This window comes from Thrips palmi, unplaced genomic scaffold, assembly GCF_012932325.1.
Source record: "Thrips palmi isolate BJ-2018 unplaced genomic scaffold, TpBJ-2018v1 HiC_scaffold_12, whole genome shotgun sequence".
NCBI lineage: Eukaryota > Metazoa > Arthropoda > Insecta > Thysanoptera > Thripidae > Thrips > Thrips palmi.
The window spans coordinates 165,376-181,052 of NW_023144623.1; the positions used below are offsets into that span (position 1 = coordinate 165,376).

Genomic DNA, 15,677 nt, shown 5'->3' on the forward strand with positions numbered 1-15,677 from the left:
AGCGTTTTGGCTAAATTGGGCGTTTTTCAAATCTGGGATATTTTTTCTCACTCTCACATTTGAGAAGATAGGTTCGATGTCTTAGGTTTTTCTCAAAATGTCGGCTCTTCGGCAAAATATCCAACATCACATTTAATTCTAAGTAGTTGTTTGCTTGCTGGGGGAGCCTTAGAGTCGTAAACTGCACTGTGGGCACCATGACCACTTTTTAGTGGGGCACCATGACCACACATATTTGAGTGTTTTTCTCATATTTTGGCCTGATAATGATTTATTTTCGTCGAAAATTTGCTTTTTGCTTCTGAAAATGTATAAAGGTTGAATAATTGCTGCAGAATAGATAGTTTTATCACAAATTTGTGATAATTTGTGAATCACCAAGATGTTTAAAGAATGGTTCTGAAACTGAGACTTAAAATGGTGGTTTCTCTTGCACAAAATGAGCTCCAAACCGCAAAAGTTGGCCGCGAAGGCGATCCGTGGCTACTTTGCACCAAGATGGCTCTGGCATTATGAGAAACAGCATTTAATTCACTTGTTTGCAGTGTAGTAACCGCGAAAATTTTTCTTAAAATTTCCCAAAATTGAAATTTGCATACGAATTTGGACTCGTCTTAGCAAGACAAACATAAAATGTTAACACATGTCATAGCTTTGGATGTAAAATTTGAAAGCCTTAGAGCTTTAAACCTGTTTTAAACCGTCCATTTAAAGGGCATCTTAGAACGTTTGATACTTCGAAGGTTTTTACAGTTTTTTTTAGTTTAGTTGACTGGCCTGATGGTAATGACAGCGATATAAACAATTTCAATGAGAATACTGGTAGAAAGTACACTTTTTTGGGCCAAAAAATTACTATGGTCATGGTGCCCCACGGGGTGGTCATGGTGCCCCATAGGTGGGGCACCATGACCACTTTGCGTTTTATTTTCCAAAGTGTTCTGTGACCTGCCGTGCATTGCAGACAAGTTCCAATGGGTGGAAGAGGTCCTTGGAGGTCCAAAGAACCCCCTCATGCTAGAAATTTAACTGTTCGAACCACACGGTGGAGTAGAGGGAGGCACAAAAAAAAAGTGGTCATGGTGCCCCACCCTCCCTTACTGTGTAAAGGTGCAGTCAACTTGCGCCTACTTCCGGTCTGAGATCGACGAAATTTTCTTCCGCCATCCAATAGTCGATCCGGTCGTCACGGTAAGTGGTTGCAAATCCTTGTACTCCAATGATTCTTGATACGGATGAAATAGAAGCCCTAAAAACAGCTACAAAGCATGCGCACCGGGTGGTGGCGGAACGTCAGTGCATGCGTAGATGCTGTTTCAGCACTGGTCAAAGTAAATCGTAGTTGTACGCTTCATACGCTGCATTCAAGCGTACATCTACGCTTCAAGACTGTACGCCCTTCTTGAAGCGTACAACTACGCTTCAAGACTGTACGCCCTTCTTGAAGCGTACAACTACGCTTCAAGGCAATGCCCCCCATGCATTGAGACAGGAGGAAAGGAGCGCATGAACTCTTGTACGCTTGAAGAAGGGCGTACTGGCTGTACACGCTCATCATCTTACGTTGGTTTTCGTGCGTAATACGATGATTTTCCATCGTAAGGTACGACTAATTTCCAACCTGCATAATACGCACGAATGTCAACGTAAGGTACGCAGGATTTTCAACGTAATACGCATGTTTTCAACGTATTACACACGTAGTCAACGTAAGGTACGTTGGTTGCGATTGTAGTACGATGACATTTCAGCGTAATACGCATGTTTTGAATTCAGTGTATGTTACGTTCGCGTTACCATCGTAAGATGATAAGTGTGTACGCTTCACGAAGGGTGTAACAGTTCGCCTTAGTTTTACCAGTGAGGGCTTACACATTTGTTCTTTTTCTTCCGTTTCGAGATTCATTGAAGTACTCTAATTGTATAGGGTATATATAAACGAATCCCTGGACCAGAAGTCAAGGAACAAAAGTTAGAACTATAAGCGCTTCAGCTCATGTGAAGGCGTCCCCCCTCCTCTTTGATGCAGCGTCTGCGCATGCGCAGAAGCGAATTTAGTTCTTACTTTAGTTTTTTGACTTCCGGCCTAGGGATTCATTCCAGTGCCCTATTTGGGGTATAAACAAGTGAGTGTTAGTTAGGTTCTGCCGCTCCGACATACGGTGTTCCTCCTCTTCTTCGGACTGAAGTTCTCTACTTCTCAACACTTGTCCTTTTTAGTAAGGTTCGGAAACTACCCCCTTTCCTCCCGGCTTCCGGTATTCTAGAATAGAATGTTCTCTCGACGAAGAAGCTTCAGGGCTTCACGGTGAACGTTGACTGTTTGATAATTTGAGAAGAATATTTTAATCTATACGAAGAACTTTAATTAATAACCGAGAATTGGCGCGTCAATTTTCAAAGATGCCTTCGGCAACAGTTTTGCCAGAGGTGTCTGTCAATCTGTTAACCGTCCCCCCCTTTTTTTTGCCACTACAGGTCTACCCAGTGCAGTCAATAACTTCGTGAGTCCTAGGCATGGATCCGAGGGAGCCCCCGAGGAAGCGGAGAGCGGAACGACGCGCCACGGAGAATGCAGTGAGTGTGAGTGCGACAATCGCGGCCTCAGAAATGAGAACGAAAGCGTAGTATCTTCTTTCAAGCGCGGTCCTCTTACGCTTGAAACCAAGTGTAACTTGAGTGGTCATCGGACAGAACAACACTGTTAAAAAAATCCATCTTAATTTTAAGAAACTTTTTTATGAAGCAGTTTACAAAGACTTTTTGCTAGTAAAAGTAATAAACTTTTTCTTCTTAAAAGTAAGAACCAAATTTGAAAAGTAATAATCTGTTTCTTAAAAGTTGTTTTGCATTTAAGAAGAATTTAATGAGGAGTAGGGAAAAATTGAACGTCTTGTATACGTTATGAGTTACTCGTAGTATGGTAGTAGTCGATTTCACTGCCGAAGTTGCTTGGAAGCGTGGTTGAAACCCGGTCTCGAACCCGGAATTCCAGATTACTGCACCGCGACGCTACCAACTGTGCCACGAGTGAGCTCTGGGAGGCGGGCCCTAGGATGTGGATGACTCCATGCCTCTCGGCGGAGACTCCGCTAGGCAGCGGAAGCGCTCATCCAAGGGCCTCCAAACACGACTTGACATGACCAAGAACATAAAAATTTCTTCTTTAAGTACACTGGTAGAAAAGCGTCCAATGATCACAATTTCAACTGGCAAGATGAGAATCAAATATAAAAAGTCATAGTAATTTAGAATTTTAAGAAACAAATTATTACATTTGATAAACAATCTCAAATTTTATGAACTCGTTTTTCAATTTTAATAAAGTTTCTGAAAGTTACCAATATTTTCATTACTTGTCAGAAATGTTTTGGTCAATGTAAGAAATTTTCTTAAACTTCACAAACCTTTATGAGTTTTCATATCCTTTCAAAAAGTTATTAAAATTAAGATGTCATTATGCATTAAATTTAAGAATTTTTTTAACAGTGAACCTATTTTCAATGGGTTTCCCATGCGCCTTACGCCCAACGGCCACTGACTTATCCGTCTAGATTCCAACGGACGTATTTTAATGCATCGGGGATCTTGTCTAAGCTTCCTAGCTTCTACGCTTTTTTTAGACTAAGCTTCATTTTAAGCCTAACGCCAAACTTCTTGACTCAAGAAGTCATAACTTTTGTGCGTATGTGCATGACGCAGGACGACGAAAAGGCGATGGTCTGCTGGTCGGCGCTGCCGTCCGTTGCCCTGGAGCAGGTCTTCGGCCACCTCGGCATGATGGACGTGGTGTCGGCGGGGCAGACCTGCCGGTCGTGGCGGACCACGGCCATGCAGCCCGCCGTGTGGAAGGACGGACGCCTCCTCTACTCGTGGGTCTTCGAGGATCGAGTCAGCAAGGACTTGCCTCGGACCTACAGCCTCCGACATAGGAACGCGAGGGACTTCGTCCGCATCGTGCGCTTCGCGCCGCGCCTCCACTGGCTCAAGACGGCGGATATCATGCTGCCCGCAGCGCGCAAGGCCCTCACCCACTCTAAACTCAAGGTGCCTGCACTTAGATTCCAAACCGAGGGCGTAACGACTAGTAAATTTCGTGTCAGCCAGATTACGGATTACCCGGATTACCCCCGGATTAAGGGAGGGTGGGGTGGGAAACCATGACCACTTTTTTTTGTGCCTCCCTCTACTCCACCGTATGGTTCGAAAAGTTAAGTTTCCAGCATGAGGGGATTCTTGGGACCTCCAAGGACCTCTTCCACCCATTGCAACTTGTCTGCAATGCACGGCAGGCTCACAGATACCATGACCACCCCGTGGGGCACCATGACCATAGTAATTTTTTGGCCCAAGAAGTGTAATTTCTACCATTATTCTCAGCGAAATTGTTTATATCGCTGTCCTTACCATCAGACCAGTAAACTTAACTAAAAAACACTCTAAAAACCTTCGAAGTTTCAAACGTTCTAAGATGCCTTAAAATAGACCGTTTAAAACAGTTAACGCTCTAAGGCTTTCAAATTTCACATCCAAAGCTATGACATGTGTTAACATTTTATGTTTGTCTTGCTAAGATGAATCCAAACTCGTATGCAGATTTCAATTTGGTAAATTTTAAGAAAATTATCGCGGTTACAACACTGCAAACAAGAAAAATAAATGCTGTTTCTCATAATGCCAGAGCCGTCTCGGTGCAAAGTTGCCACGGATCGCTTTCGCGGCCCACTTTTGCGGTTTGGAGCTCATTTAGTGCTAGAGAAACTACCATTTCAAGTCTCAGTTTCAGAACCACACTGAGAAAATCTTACAAACTGTTTCGGGTCTTACAAAGAAAAGTAGTTTGTATAACAAAGTATTTTGAGCATACGTAAGCTTACAAAGAAAATACTTCGTAAGGTTGTAAGAGTGCATATTCTTAATCATCCTGGTGTTTCACGATTTGTGATAAAACTATCTATTCTGCAGCGATTATTCAAACCTTCTACATTTTCTGAAGCAAAATGCAAATGTTTGACGAAAATAAATCATTATCTGACCTAAAATGAGAAAAAACACTCAAATATGTATGGTCATGGAACCCCACTAAAAAGTGGTCATGGCTCCCCACAATTCAGTTTACGACTCTAATGCTCCCCGAGCAAGTAAAAAGCTACTTAACTTTAAATGTGATAATGGCTATTTTGCCGGAGAGCCGACATTTTGAGAAAAATCTAAGACATCGAACTTACCTTCTCAAATGCGAGAGTGAGAAAAAATATCCCAGATTTGAAATATGCCAAATTTAGTGAAAACGCTGTAACGAAAATTTTGGCGAGGTGCTATGGTTGTACCATTGAAGTGAGAAGGTAGGGCTCTGGTTTAAAATAGTAAGGATCTGATTCTCTCGAAAGTTCAGTTGACCGGTTGCCGTCGGCTAAGTAGTTCCCGAGAGCGAGGGGGGTGGTCATGGTTCCCCATCCTCCCTTACATCGAAAATTTTCCTGGATTTCCTTTGGATCACGCAGAATAACCCCGGATTACCTCAAAATTTCTGGTCATCCGGAACGGATTACCATTTCTTGTCAGCCGGATTACTGAAGTCGTTACCCCGTCGTTTCAAACGCTATGAATATAGCACGTTATGGTGCTTTTGCATTTGACTCATAACGTTTGGATTCTCAGTGTGACCCTGTGGAACGTTGGAATGAAGTGGAAACGTTTTTAAGCGTTGCCAAATGTACACATAATTGTCCAAGGCTTTTACGAAACATTATGTATAGCTGTTCATAAATATGTCCATCAGTTGGACATCAGTTTGCATCCAGACCTTGGGAACAAAAAAAGTCTATGCACTACAAACCTATCTGTCTACTTAGTACACACTTACAAATGCACGCTTGCAAGTATACACTTACAAACGCATGCTTTGTCAAGTCACACTTACAAATGCATGCTTGGCAAGTACACACTTACAAACAAACACCTAAGCTTAGCATGGAGCTCGGTATACGGCGCCAAGCGCGTTTGTAAGTGTGTACTTGCAAGCATGCATTTATAACTATGTACTTGGCCATGCATGCGTTTGTGTGTACTTGCAAGCATGCAATTGTAAGTGTGGACCAAGTAGACAGTTAGGTTTGTAGTGTGGCTAATGGATATATTTGGTCCATTATCTATGCAGACTTTTTTTATGGACTTTCTTGTGAACCTTTTTACGCGCGGACATATTTGTCCACATCTGTGAACAATTTAGCTCTTAGTTTAATGCAATAATGCTTCCAAAAATATATGGACAAATTTGTCTACGGTTTGCGTATGAATTTTTCGCCATTTGGTAACGTATAAAAACGTTTCCTCCATGGATACGAAACTGTCCAGTAACTGGTATCAAAAATGTCCATAGCTAGTCGGTGTGAAATTTCGTGTGCACATAAAACTGACGTCTCTTACAAAACTTGTTCAAAACATTTAGTGCGAGTGTGTGCTGTCTAATTCACTGTCTCTAACTCACTGCGGAGTAGGCCACGTTTGAGTTGTTAGTCTCGTTGAATTTGAAATGTGTTGACTGGTTGACTTTGTTGCTTGCAGCTCTTTGGGCTTGGACTGAACGGACGATTGGCTTGGTCTGCCAAGCTCCTGGCCCAGAAGCAGGATGGCCTCGAGCAAGTCACCCTCCGAAACCCCGACGTTGCCTGCCTGCTTGCTGCTCTCCGGTGCCGCGACATGCTCAGCCTCAAGTTGGAGTTCAGCCGGGACGAGAAATACTCCTGTCCAGTGCTGTTGCCGGGTGTACCCGTTCAGCGTGAAAAGCCGCTAAAGGCACTTATTACCGACGGAGGGGTAAGTTACAAACACCTAAGTCGACTCTCTTTGCCTCTTTCTACCTCCCTCCCCCGATCTCCCTTTCCCGCTCAGGAACAGGGCCCCATCTTGAAATATTATTAACAAACTATGTTTTTTTTTCTACACATTAAAAAGAAAGGAGTTGGTAAGGGAGTTTGAAATACTCCGCCGGAGATTATAGCTCTTCGCAAGGATTTTCGAGTGGGTTCTTCCGCGAGTAACACCAAGGGGGTAAACACTTCAAAAATTCGTGCATTGACTACTCTGGTATTAAACGCGCTATCACGCTGTATTTCGGGGATGTTACACGTGTATCAAGATCTTAAAATGCCGAAATTTGGCACATTTGTCCCGTAAGTGAACCAGGAAGAATAAGGGAACAATCCGACTTATCTTCAAGTTGAGTTTTTATCTTCTATTTGTGTCTTAGGATAGTTTGCATCATTACACCAAGTTGTTTCACCCAATTCCGAACAGTTAAGGAGAAAATCCACAAATAATTGATTCAACTCAAGTTGACCCCTTTTATGGTCTTAATTTCATAGGAGAATGGAGGTAACTCTCCATTCCACAACATGGCAAAAGGAGAGAACTCAACTTGTGTCTTTATGAATCTAGTTTAAAAAGAATCAACTCAACTTAACTCCCCATCACTTGTTGGAAAAAAGAGGTAACTCTAAAAACGTAGCACAGAAATACAGACTCTACGCAGAACTCAGCTCCACGTGAATCGTCTCCAAATTTCCCCTTTATTTGGGAGAACTAAGTAAACATGGTTCCGTGGTCCATGCCAACGTAAAGATTTAAATAACAGAAACCGTCTACAGAGTCTGCAGAGTGATGCACTTTTGGAAGTTTTCAGAGTTATTTCTTAGGCTTTTTTGACAAAAGTTCAACTGGATCATTCATCTGTTTGGATTAGGTTTACCCTGCAGACATTTTTCTGTTTCTCCTGAAAAATGATGAAAATGGAGTTACCCCCTTCTTCCGCTTCATGGATCAAATGATATTACGTTTACGTGTATTTCGCATAATACATGGTTATTGTGTACACACTAAATTCTTATGGACTTTTTAAATGCATAATGACGCATAATTTATGCATAGTTATGCATGCGCAGAAACGTTCATAAGGTATGAATAAAATTATGCATCATTGTGTACATTTTATGCACCTTCCTGCATAAAATGTACACAGTGATGCATAATTTTATTCATACCTTATGAACGTTTCTGCGCATGCATAACTATGCATAAAAAAAGTCCATAAGAATTTAGTGTGTACGGTATTACTCGCGAGTGTTTACACTGAGAATCCAAACGCTATGAGTATAGCGTCAATCGGTGCAATGCAAAAGCATTGCACATGAAGTGCAATGTCTCCCTATTCCCATGCATTAGCATAGGGCATTTTCGGGATGCATTGCACGTAAGGTGCAATATGGCTGAGGCATTGCACGTATGGTGCGATATCTCGACGCGTTGCACCATACGTGCAATACTCATAGCGTTTGGAATTTCAGTGTACTCCCTCGCGTAACACAGCATTGGTTTGGTGTGGCAGGAATTCCCCGAGGCGGTGAGCATGTTGGTGGAGCGCTTCGCCGACACGCTGGAGGGGTTACACGTGTCCTGCCTGCCGAGCAGCGCCGCCCTCTCCCGCTGCACGCGGCTGCGCACGTTGGGGGTGAACCCGGACCCGGGGTCGGCTCGGGACCGCAGCGAGCTCCTCGCCGGCCTCCGCGGGAAGAAGCTGCGGTTCATTGGCTTCAAAGGCGTGTGAGTACCTATCGTCGCCGGTCACGGAAAGTTTTTGTGATATTCACAGATAAATTTTCACAAAGAACTGCTCGTTGTGAAAGAAAACGAAGGGCTTCGCAGCCTACACACTAAATTCTTATGGACCTTTTAAATGCATAATGATGCATTTTTTTATGCATAGTTATGCATGCGCAGAAACGTCCTTAAGGTATATATAAAATTATGCATCACTGTGTACATTTTATGCATCTTCCTGCATAAAATGTACACAGTGATGCATAATATTATACATAACATATAGGCGTATTTGTGCATGCATAACTATGGGGCATTCCACGTCAAACCATCATGGTGCAAAACGCACTTGCTCAGATCCGGCTCCCAATGTTTTCTATCATAGCCTACCACTCAAGGACCACTCAAGTAAATTTTTTTGAAAAAATATGCAGAACTTTGGCCGTGGCGATCTTTTGAAATTTCAAAAAAATTTCAAAACTTTTTTTTTTAGTTTTTTAAAAATTGTGTCTTTAGGCGCTCAAATAGGTTGAAAACAGTAAATGGCAACACAATAAAGTGAGAAACGAGGTTGGGGCCCTCTGTCTTTGCCTAAAAGGGCGTTTTTGACTAAAAACAACGGTTTTTTGATTTCCCAAAATACGCCATCTTACTTTTTGACCATATTGGTATCAAAGAACCCTAGGGGGGTACTCTAACTGCCAGCAAAATATTGGGGACGGCAATCCATAAACACGAGAGATATTGTCAAAAAACTCTAAAAGTTATCTTAGTGGATCGTCAAAAATTGACTATTTGACACCCATATCGCTCCCGTGCATTAAAATGTTGTCCTAGTGTCTGTCTTAACTCTCTGGAACAATTTCGAGGTGAAGGTAAGCATTACAAGAGTTGAGGCCTACGATTTCTCGCTGTGTAGTGCCTCAACTCTTGTAATGTTGGTGGAATGGTAAGAAGTGGAATGAGACGTCCCAGGTTCTAATCCAAGGTGGCATATTTTGGGTATGAAAGTTTCGATGAATTCAACAAAATTGCTCAAGTAGGCCAAACCAAGCAACGTACAAAACTTGGCCTACCACCACCTTTCTTTTCCTTTTTTGGCCCGCCCTTCTATTCAAAAAATAGGGGGAGGGCCTATGCATTTGCCTTTGTGTCTGTGTGTTGTTGTTGTTGGCGTCTGTGTACAAGGAGAGAGTTGAGCTAGAGTAACCAGATTTGGAGGGTACTTCAGGAGTACCGTCCAAACAAATAATCCGGTGGTGCAAATCCCGTCCGGGTCGCACAAGGGCTGCTGCAGGTGCATCATGGTTTACATGAGCGGGAGGGGGTTTTCCGCCATTATTGGTGCTAGCAGGGCACATAGGGGTATTTTTGGAATCGGGGCGACGAGACAAGATGAATGGACCTGGTCCCGACCCCATCGGCCGCTTTCACAAGTTGGCCAGATCAGGATCTTCAAAAAAAGGGGGTCGACCGACTAAAAAAATTTATTGCAGATTTCGATTGGTCTCAGCAAGACCTTTTCAACGAGGGGTCGGAAAGGGGGTCGAGGAGCCCGACTTCGTCTATTAGTCACATCAGGATCTTTACTAGAATCTTTACTAGAATGTTTACCTTCACCTCGAAATGGTTCCAGAGAGTTAAGACAGACACTAGGACAACATTTTAATGCACGGGAGCGATATGGGTGTCAAATAGTCAATTTTTGACGATCCACTAAGATAACTTTTAGAGTTTTTTTGACAATATCTCTCGTGTTTATGGATTGCCGTCCCCAATATTTTGCTGGCAGTTAGAGTACCCCCCTAGGGCCCTTTGATACCATTATGGTCAAAAAGTAAGATGGCGTATTTTGGGAAATCAAAAAACCGTTGTTTTTAGTCATAAACGCCCTTTTAGGCAAAGACTGAGGGCCCCAACCTCGTTTCTCACTTTATTATGTTGCCATTTACTGTTTTCAACCCATTTGAGCGCCTAAAGACACAATTTTTAAAAAACTAAAGAAAAAGTTTTGAAATTTTTTTTAAATTTCAAAAGATCGCCACGGCCAAAGTTCTGCATGTTTTTTCAAAAAAATTTACTTGAGTGGTCCTTGAGTGGTAGGCTATGATAGAAAACATTGGGAGCCGGATCTGAGCAAGTGCGTTTTGGACCATGATGGTTTGACGTGGAATGCCCCCTATGGATAAAAATGTCCATAAGAATTTAGTGTGTACGAAGGAAATCGTGGTTTCACAAAAAAATGTCTATAAAGTAGTAGTTGTTATTTGATTTTACACTGAAAAGTCGTCATTTTACATATAAATTATCTAAAGCTCTTACGTTGGAAAATTGCAGTTTTTTTCTTTTACAAAACTGCCCACTATAGTCACCGGTGTATTCCTTCCACCACAGGTTTTTTTTTAGGCCAAAGATTTGCTTATTTTGTGCCTCAAACACCCTTTTCGGTTTGCCAAAGTAGTAATTTTTTTAAGACAAATAGTTGTAGTGTAGTCTTTGAATCTGTCCACAGTCGTTGACGTGAAAAGCGGTCTTTGAAAGTATCTTTGACTTCAAGGTTAACCGCTACCATTGAAATTTATGTTTACTTATTAATTATGCTAAATTTCATGTTTGAAAAACATTCCAATTTTGATATTGAAAATCGGTTTTCATCTGCTGAGGTTTTAACATTGCACTCTATTTGTCGGATCTCGATTTTACACCGGGAACGACGTTAGACCGTTTCTGGTTCATGCGCATGAACAGTTCGAACTGTTTACATGGAATTTTCGGTCGGTTCTGCTTTGTGTTCCAGAAACGAGTGGGTCGGACACAGCAAGGAGGACTGCCTTGCGTTTCGTGAGGAGCTGAAGCAATTTGTCTGGGAAGGCGTCTATTGCCGACAGTGTGCCTAGACACTGTTCGTTTACGCCAACACATCGTGTTCAAGAATTGGATCATTTTGATTTTATGTTTTCTTAGTACGCTCCATACATGAAAGCATTCCTTTTCCTTTCCTTAAATTTCATAAATTGCTCTTGTGTGTTTTTATTTTGCCAATTTTGTGTGACTCATAAGACACAGAAATAAATGGCCGCGTGGTTTACTTGATAAGACAAGGGTCTTGGGTCAATTACTCTCATCACTTTCGTTCCGGCAGCGTGACATCATGTTTTGTGACACGTCACGTCTCTTGGGCATCGTGTCACATTCCTTTGGATGAGAACCAGACGTAGAGTATAAAACGGCATATGACACGTGAATGTGTGCTTTGTCAGATTTCATATGGTGCGAGTTACAAGTTTGAAAAGTTCTCATGGTAATCACACGAAGTTGATGAGTCCTGATAAGTAGAGCCTCAAATATGTCCAAATAACGGTCTCAGAGAAAAGTTGCTTTTTAGTGTTTTTTAGAGCGTTGGGGAAAAATCTTCCTGCGTCTTTCATTGGAACGCCCTTTAGGGCATTAATACACTTTTACGCCCTTGCAAGGGCATAAATCGTTTTATGCCCTTGGGAAGGGCGTGAATGGTATAGGAATTTCAAGCAAAATTTTAATGCCCTTCCCAAAGGCATTAACGATTTATGCCTTTGTTTCACCAGTGTACACACACATGTATCACCGGAAGAAAGGTCGAACACAAAAAAGGGCAATACTTCCCCAAGAATCAACTCAACTCCTCATCACTAGTTGGAAAAAAGATGTAACTCCAAAAATGTACCACAGAAATACAGACTCCATGCAGACCTCAGCTCCACTTAAATTGTCTCCAAATTCCGCCTTGTTTGGAAGAACTAAGTCAACATTGTTCCGTAATCCATTCCACATAAAGATAGAAATCACTGTCAGTAACAGTCTACATAGGGATGCTACACTTTTGAAAATTTTCACGGTTATTACTTAGGCTTTCTGGACAAAAATGCAATAGCATCATTCATCTGATTGGATTAAGTTAACCCTGCAAACATTTGTGTCTCCTGAAAAATGATTAACCACTTCTTCCGCTTCATGGATCAATTGTGACCAGTATATCTCCTTTGGCATAGGAGATTGAGAAGCCCCTGTTCTAATTCTTCCCATAGTTTTGATGAAAAAAAAGTTATTAGGACCAAAATATCTCTCGGATTTGAAAAAAAATATAGAAGGGCTTAGTAGATTTGAAGTAGAGCACCCTTTCACGTGAGAGGTGCTAAATAATCGATGCATACCAATGTTGTTGCAATATGGTCTTTATTAAAATGCCAGAATGTGCGGTCATAAGGAAACACAAAAATACAGATCAACATAGTACTGCACTATCCCCACAATAGAAAATCCGACTCATATCTCAATTAGCAAATTGCTAACTAGAAAAGAAGACAACTGATAAACGAATGCTTTTTTTCATGCTGCCTACATCTGAGTTGTAATTTTCAAGACAAACAATGCGTACATTGACAGGTAACATTCACTTTTTTAGAAGATTCGTGAATTGATCCATGTATTGAATTAAGTCGCTCGACGGGATGGACACGCGCTCAAGAGACTCCAAGATACCCGCAATTTCCTTCGACGGGAAGCGGAAGAGTCGACCCTCCGGCAGATGGTGTAAACCTGGTACAAGCAAATCATCATGAGGGAAGTCACTTTGCTTGAGGCGGTGCTTGTGGCAGACGCTACACAGGACGGCGGTCTCAGCTCCGCTCTGCTTGAGCGCATCAACGATGGACTGCAGTTGCACCTTGCACGCCTTATCGCAGTGCGATAGCTCCTCTTTCGAACCCTTTCGTGCAAGGGGCGACGACCTGGTGAGTACCAGCCACTTCAAGGAACGCAGGTTGCACTGGGCCAGCCTCGGGCCCAGATCGTCGTAAAAGCAGTAACGGCTCATCACCGCGTTGGTCGGCTTGCAGGTGCCGGTCCAGATGCGCAACTCTTGCAGGGTGGCACTGTGTGCGCGGATCAGGGAGAAGAGGATGTGGTCGTCAGTCGGCGATCGTCGAGTTCCTAAAATGTTGAGGTACTCCAGGCCGCAGTGGTGGGGAGGCAGCGGTGGGAATACCTTCCAGGGGCTGTAGCCCAGCGTCAAGCTGGAGGGCAGAGAACATTATTGGGCAATGCGGCCACACAGTAAAAATTCTACGAAGCATCGCTTTGTAATTCGAACAAAACGAGGGGTTGTAAAATCTGGGAAGGAATGCTTCGTGTTATGAAGCAAAATTCTTCGTAATACGAAGCATTTCTGCACAATATGAAGTAATTCTACAATGATTTCTGCGTATTACAGACTAACAATCTTGTATCTTACATATGCTCTAAATATTTCCTGTGCGTTTAAAGCGAGCGCCTCTGAAGTGGCGGAACGGCAGACTTTTGGATTTGCACTGCCCTGAAGTTTTAAAGACTGTCTCACCCGAGGGGTGAATCACTCAGCGTCGTAGTGTACACATGAGTACATGAGTACGCGTGAGTACACCTTTCTTTACTCATAAATTTCACGTTTGTAAGCGTTTTCAGGCTTTATTTAGCGTTTTAATAGGCACTCAACGATAAATCGGTCGAAAATCTAGTGAATTTCACCCTTTTTAAACTTGTGAGTACACTGAGTACGGGCAAATTTGTACACATGAGTACACTAGTGATTCACCCCTCGGTCTCACCTGCGTAGGCGGGGCATGCGCTGCAGCGAGAGAACCTGATCCAAGCTGGCCCGATGGAGGTACACGTGCTCCAGCTGCGGCGGCAGCGGCGGCGCGTCGTCCCAGAGCTCGCCGCCCTGCAGGCGCAGCTTGCGCAGTGCCGGCATCCCACTCAGCACCTGCACGTGCTCCGGGTCGGGGTCCTCCATCTCCAGCCCCTCTAAGTGCGGCGCCACCGCCTCCAGCAACTTGCAAGTCCACTCGGGGTGGCTGAAGCAGTGGCCCTTGCAAAATGGAAAATATATGGGCATTGTATGGACAAAATATATGGCCCAACATGTATTGACGACATATGTGGAAAAGATAATTTAGCCAGATACTTTTCCGATATAGAAAATATGTGGCAAATATACTAGGGGTACGCGCCGTTTAGTGTGGGCGCGTAGTGTGGCTGAGCGATGCGAATTTGTGCACTTCGTACTTTGCTTCAGTAGACGAAATGTGCAGCTTGTGGGCTCATATTGAGTGAAATGTAGGTCTGGGGTATAAATGGAAGTGATTTTCGTTATCAGCACACAAAAAACTGTTGGGATCAACGTCAAACTCAATTCCAAAATTTTGGTCCAGAATTGGTCAAAATTCGGGAATGCGTGAGTCTGGGAAAAATTTGGAAGTCATTTTTGAGTTCAGCGCACCAAAAACTGCAGGAAACAATATAAAACTCGATTTGAAAATTTTGGTCCAAAATGACCTAATTTGGGATTAAATTATAAGTCTGGAGTCGAAATGGAGGTGATTTTTGTTATCAGCACACAAAAAACTGTTGGGATCAACATCAAACTCAATACAAAAATTTGGGTCCAAATTTGGTCAGAATTTGGTAAAGCGTGAGTCTGGGAAAAATTTAGAAGTTATTTTTGAGTTCAGCTCATCAAACACTGCAGGAAACCATATAAAACTCGACCTGAAAATTTTGGTCCGAAATGACCTAATTTGAGATGAAAATATAAGTCTGGAGTAATGGAAGTGGTTTTCATAATCAGCACTCCAAAAACTCCAAGAATCAATATGAGATTCGATTAAAAATATTGATATAAAATTGATCAATAATTGGTAAAGAATGGGTCTGGGTTGGTCTTCATGGATCACCCTTTGTCGTTACCAATAATACCCTGATGCCACGCCAATGCGATCCCTTCAGTCGAGTAACATTCCATTGCCAGCATTGAATTGCTTAATTAGCTACTCGTCTGCTTGACTCACTATTCGACACATCTTTTTCTTCCAACTAATGAATTCACATATTTATTAGTAATATTTGAGTAGCCTTTTGTCATTTTTTCATTTTAAACCAGTGAATTTAACAATATAGATTGGAATATGTAACCATAGTTTATATAAAGTGACTCAGTTTAGGGCAGGCTGATCTGAAGCATTCGACGGAGAACAAGTTTTGTCAAATTCAGTGAATCGTCTCAT

At 42.5% G+C, this 15,677-nt stretch overlaps 2 protein-coding genes across 21 annotated transcripts; one reads left to right on the forward strand and one right to left on the reverse strand.

Moving 5' to 3' along the window:
• Positions 1–1,098: 1,098 nt before the first annotated feature.
• On the forward strand, positions 1,099–11,696 carry LOC117640402. Of its 20 annotated transcripts, none has more exons than XM_034376881.1 (6): positions 1,099–1,191; positions 2,479–2,583; positions 3,703–4,047; positions 6,568–6,819; positions 8,387–8,601; positions 11,396–11,696. In XM_034376881.1, exons 2-6 carry the CDS (start codon positions 2,518–2,520, stop codon positions 11,493–11,495), a joined length of 978 nt encoding a protein of 325 aa, XP_034232772.1. In that variant the 5' UTR covers positions 1,099–1,191; positions 2,479–2,517; the 3' UTR covers positions 11,496–11,696. The 20 variants fall into 20 exon arrangements, with proteins under 20 accessions (XP_034232772.1, XP_034232786.1, XP_034232774.1 ...); XM_034376895.1 differs by having other exon boundaries at positions 2,479–2,577; XM_034376883.1 differs by lacking the exon at positions 1,099–1,191 and adding an exon at positions 1,218–1,331.
• Positions 11,697–12,791: 1,095 nt separating this feature from the next.
• Positions 12,792–14,465, reverse strand: LOC117640109. Its single transcript, XM_034376365.1, has 2 exons — positions 14,220–14,465; positions 12,792–13,649 (listed from the first exon to the last, which is right to left on the reverse strand). The coding sequence occupies exons 1-2, from the start codon at positions 14,405–14,407 to the stop codon at positions 13,028–13,030; spliced, it is 810 nt and encodes a 269-aa protein (XP_034232256.1). The 5' UTR covers positions 14,408–14,465; the 3' UTR covers positions 12,792–13,027.
• Between the last annotated feature and the right edge of the window lie 1,212 nt (positions 14,466–15,677).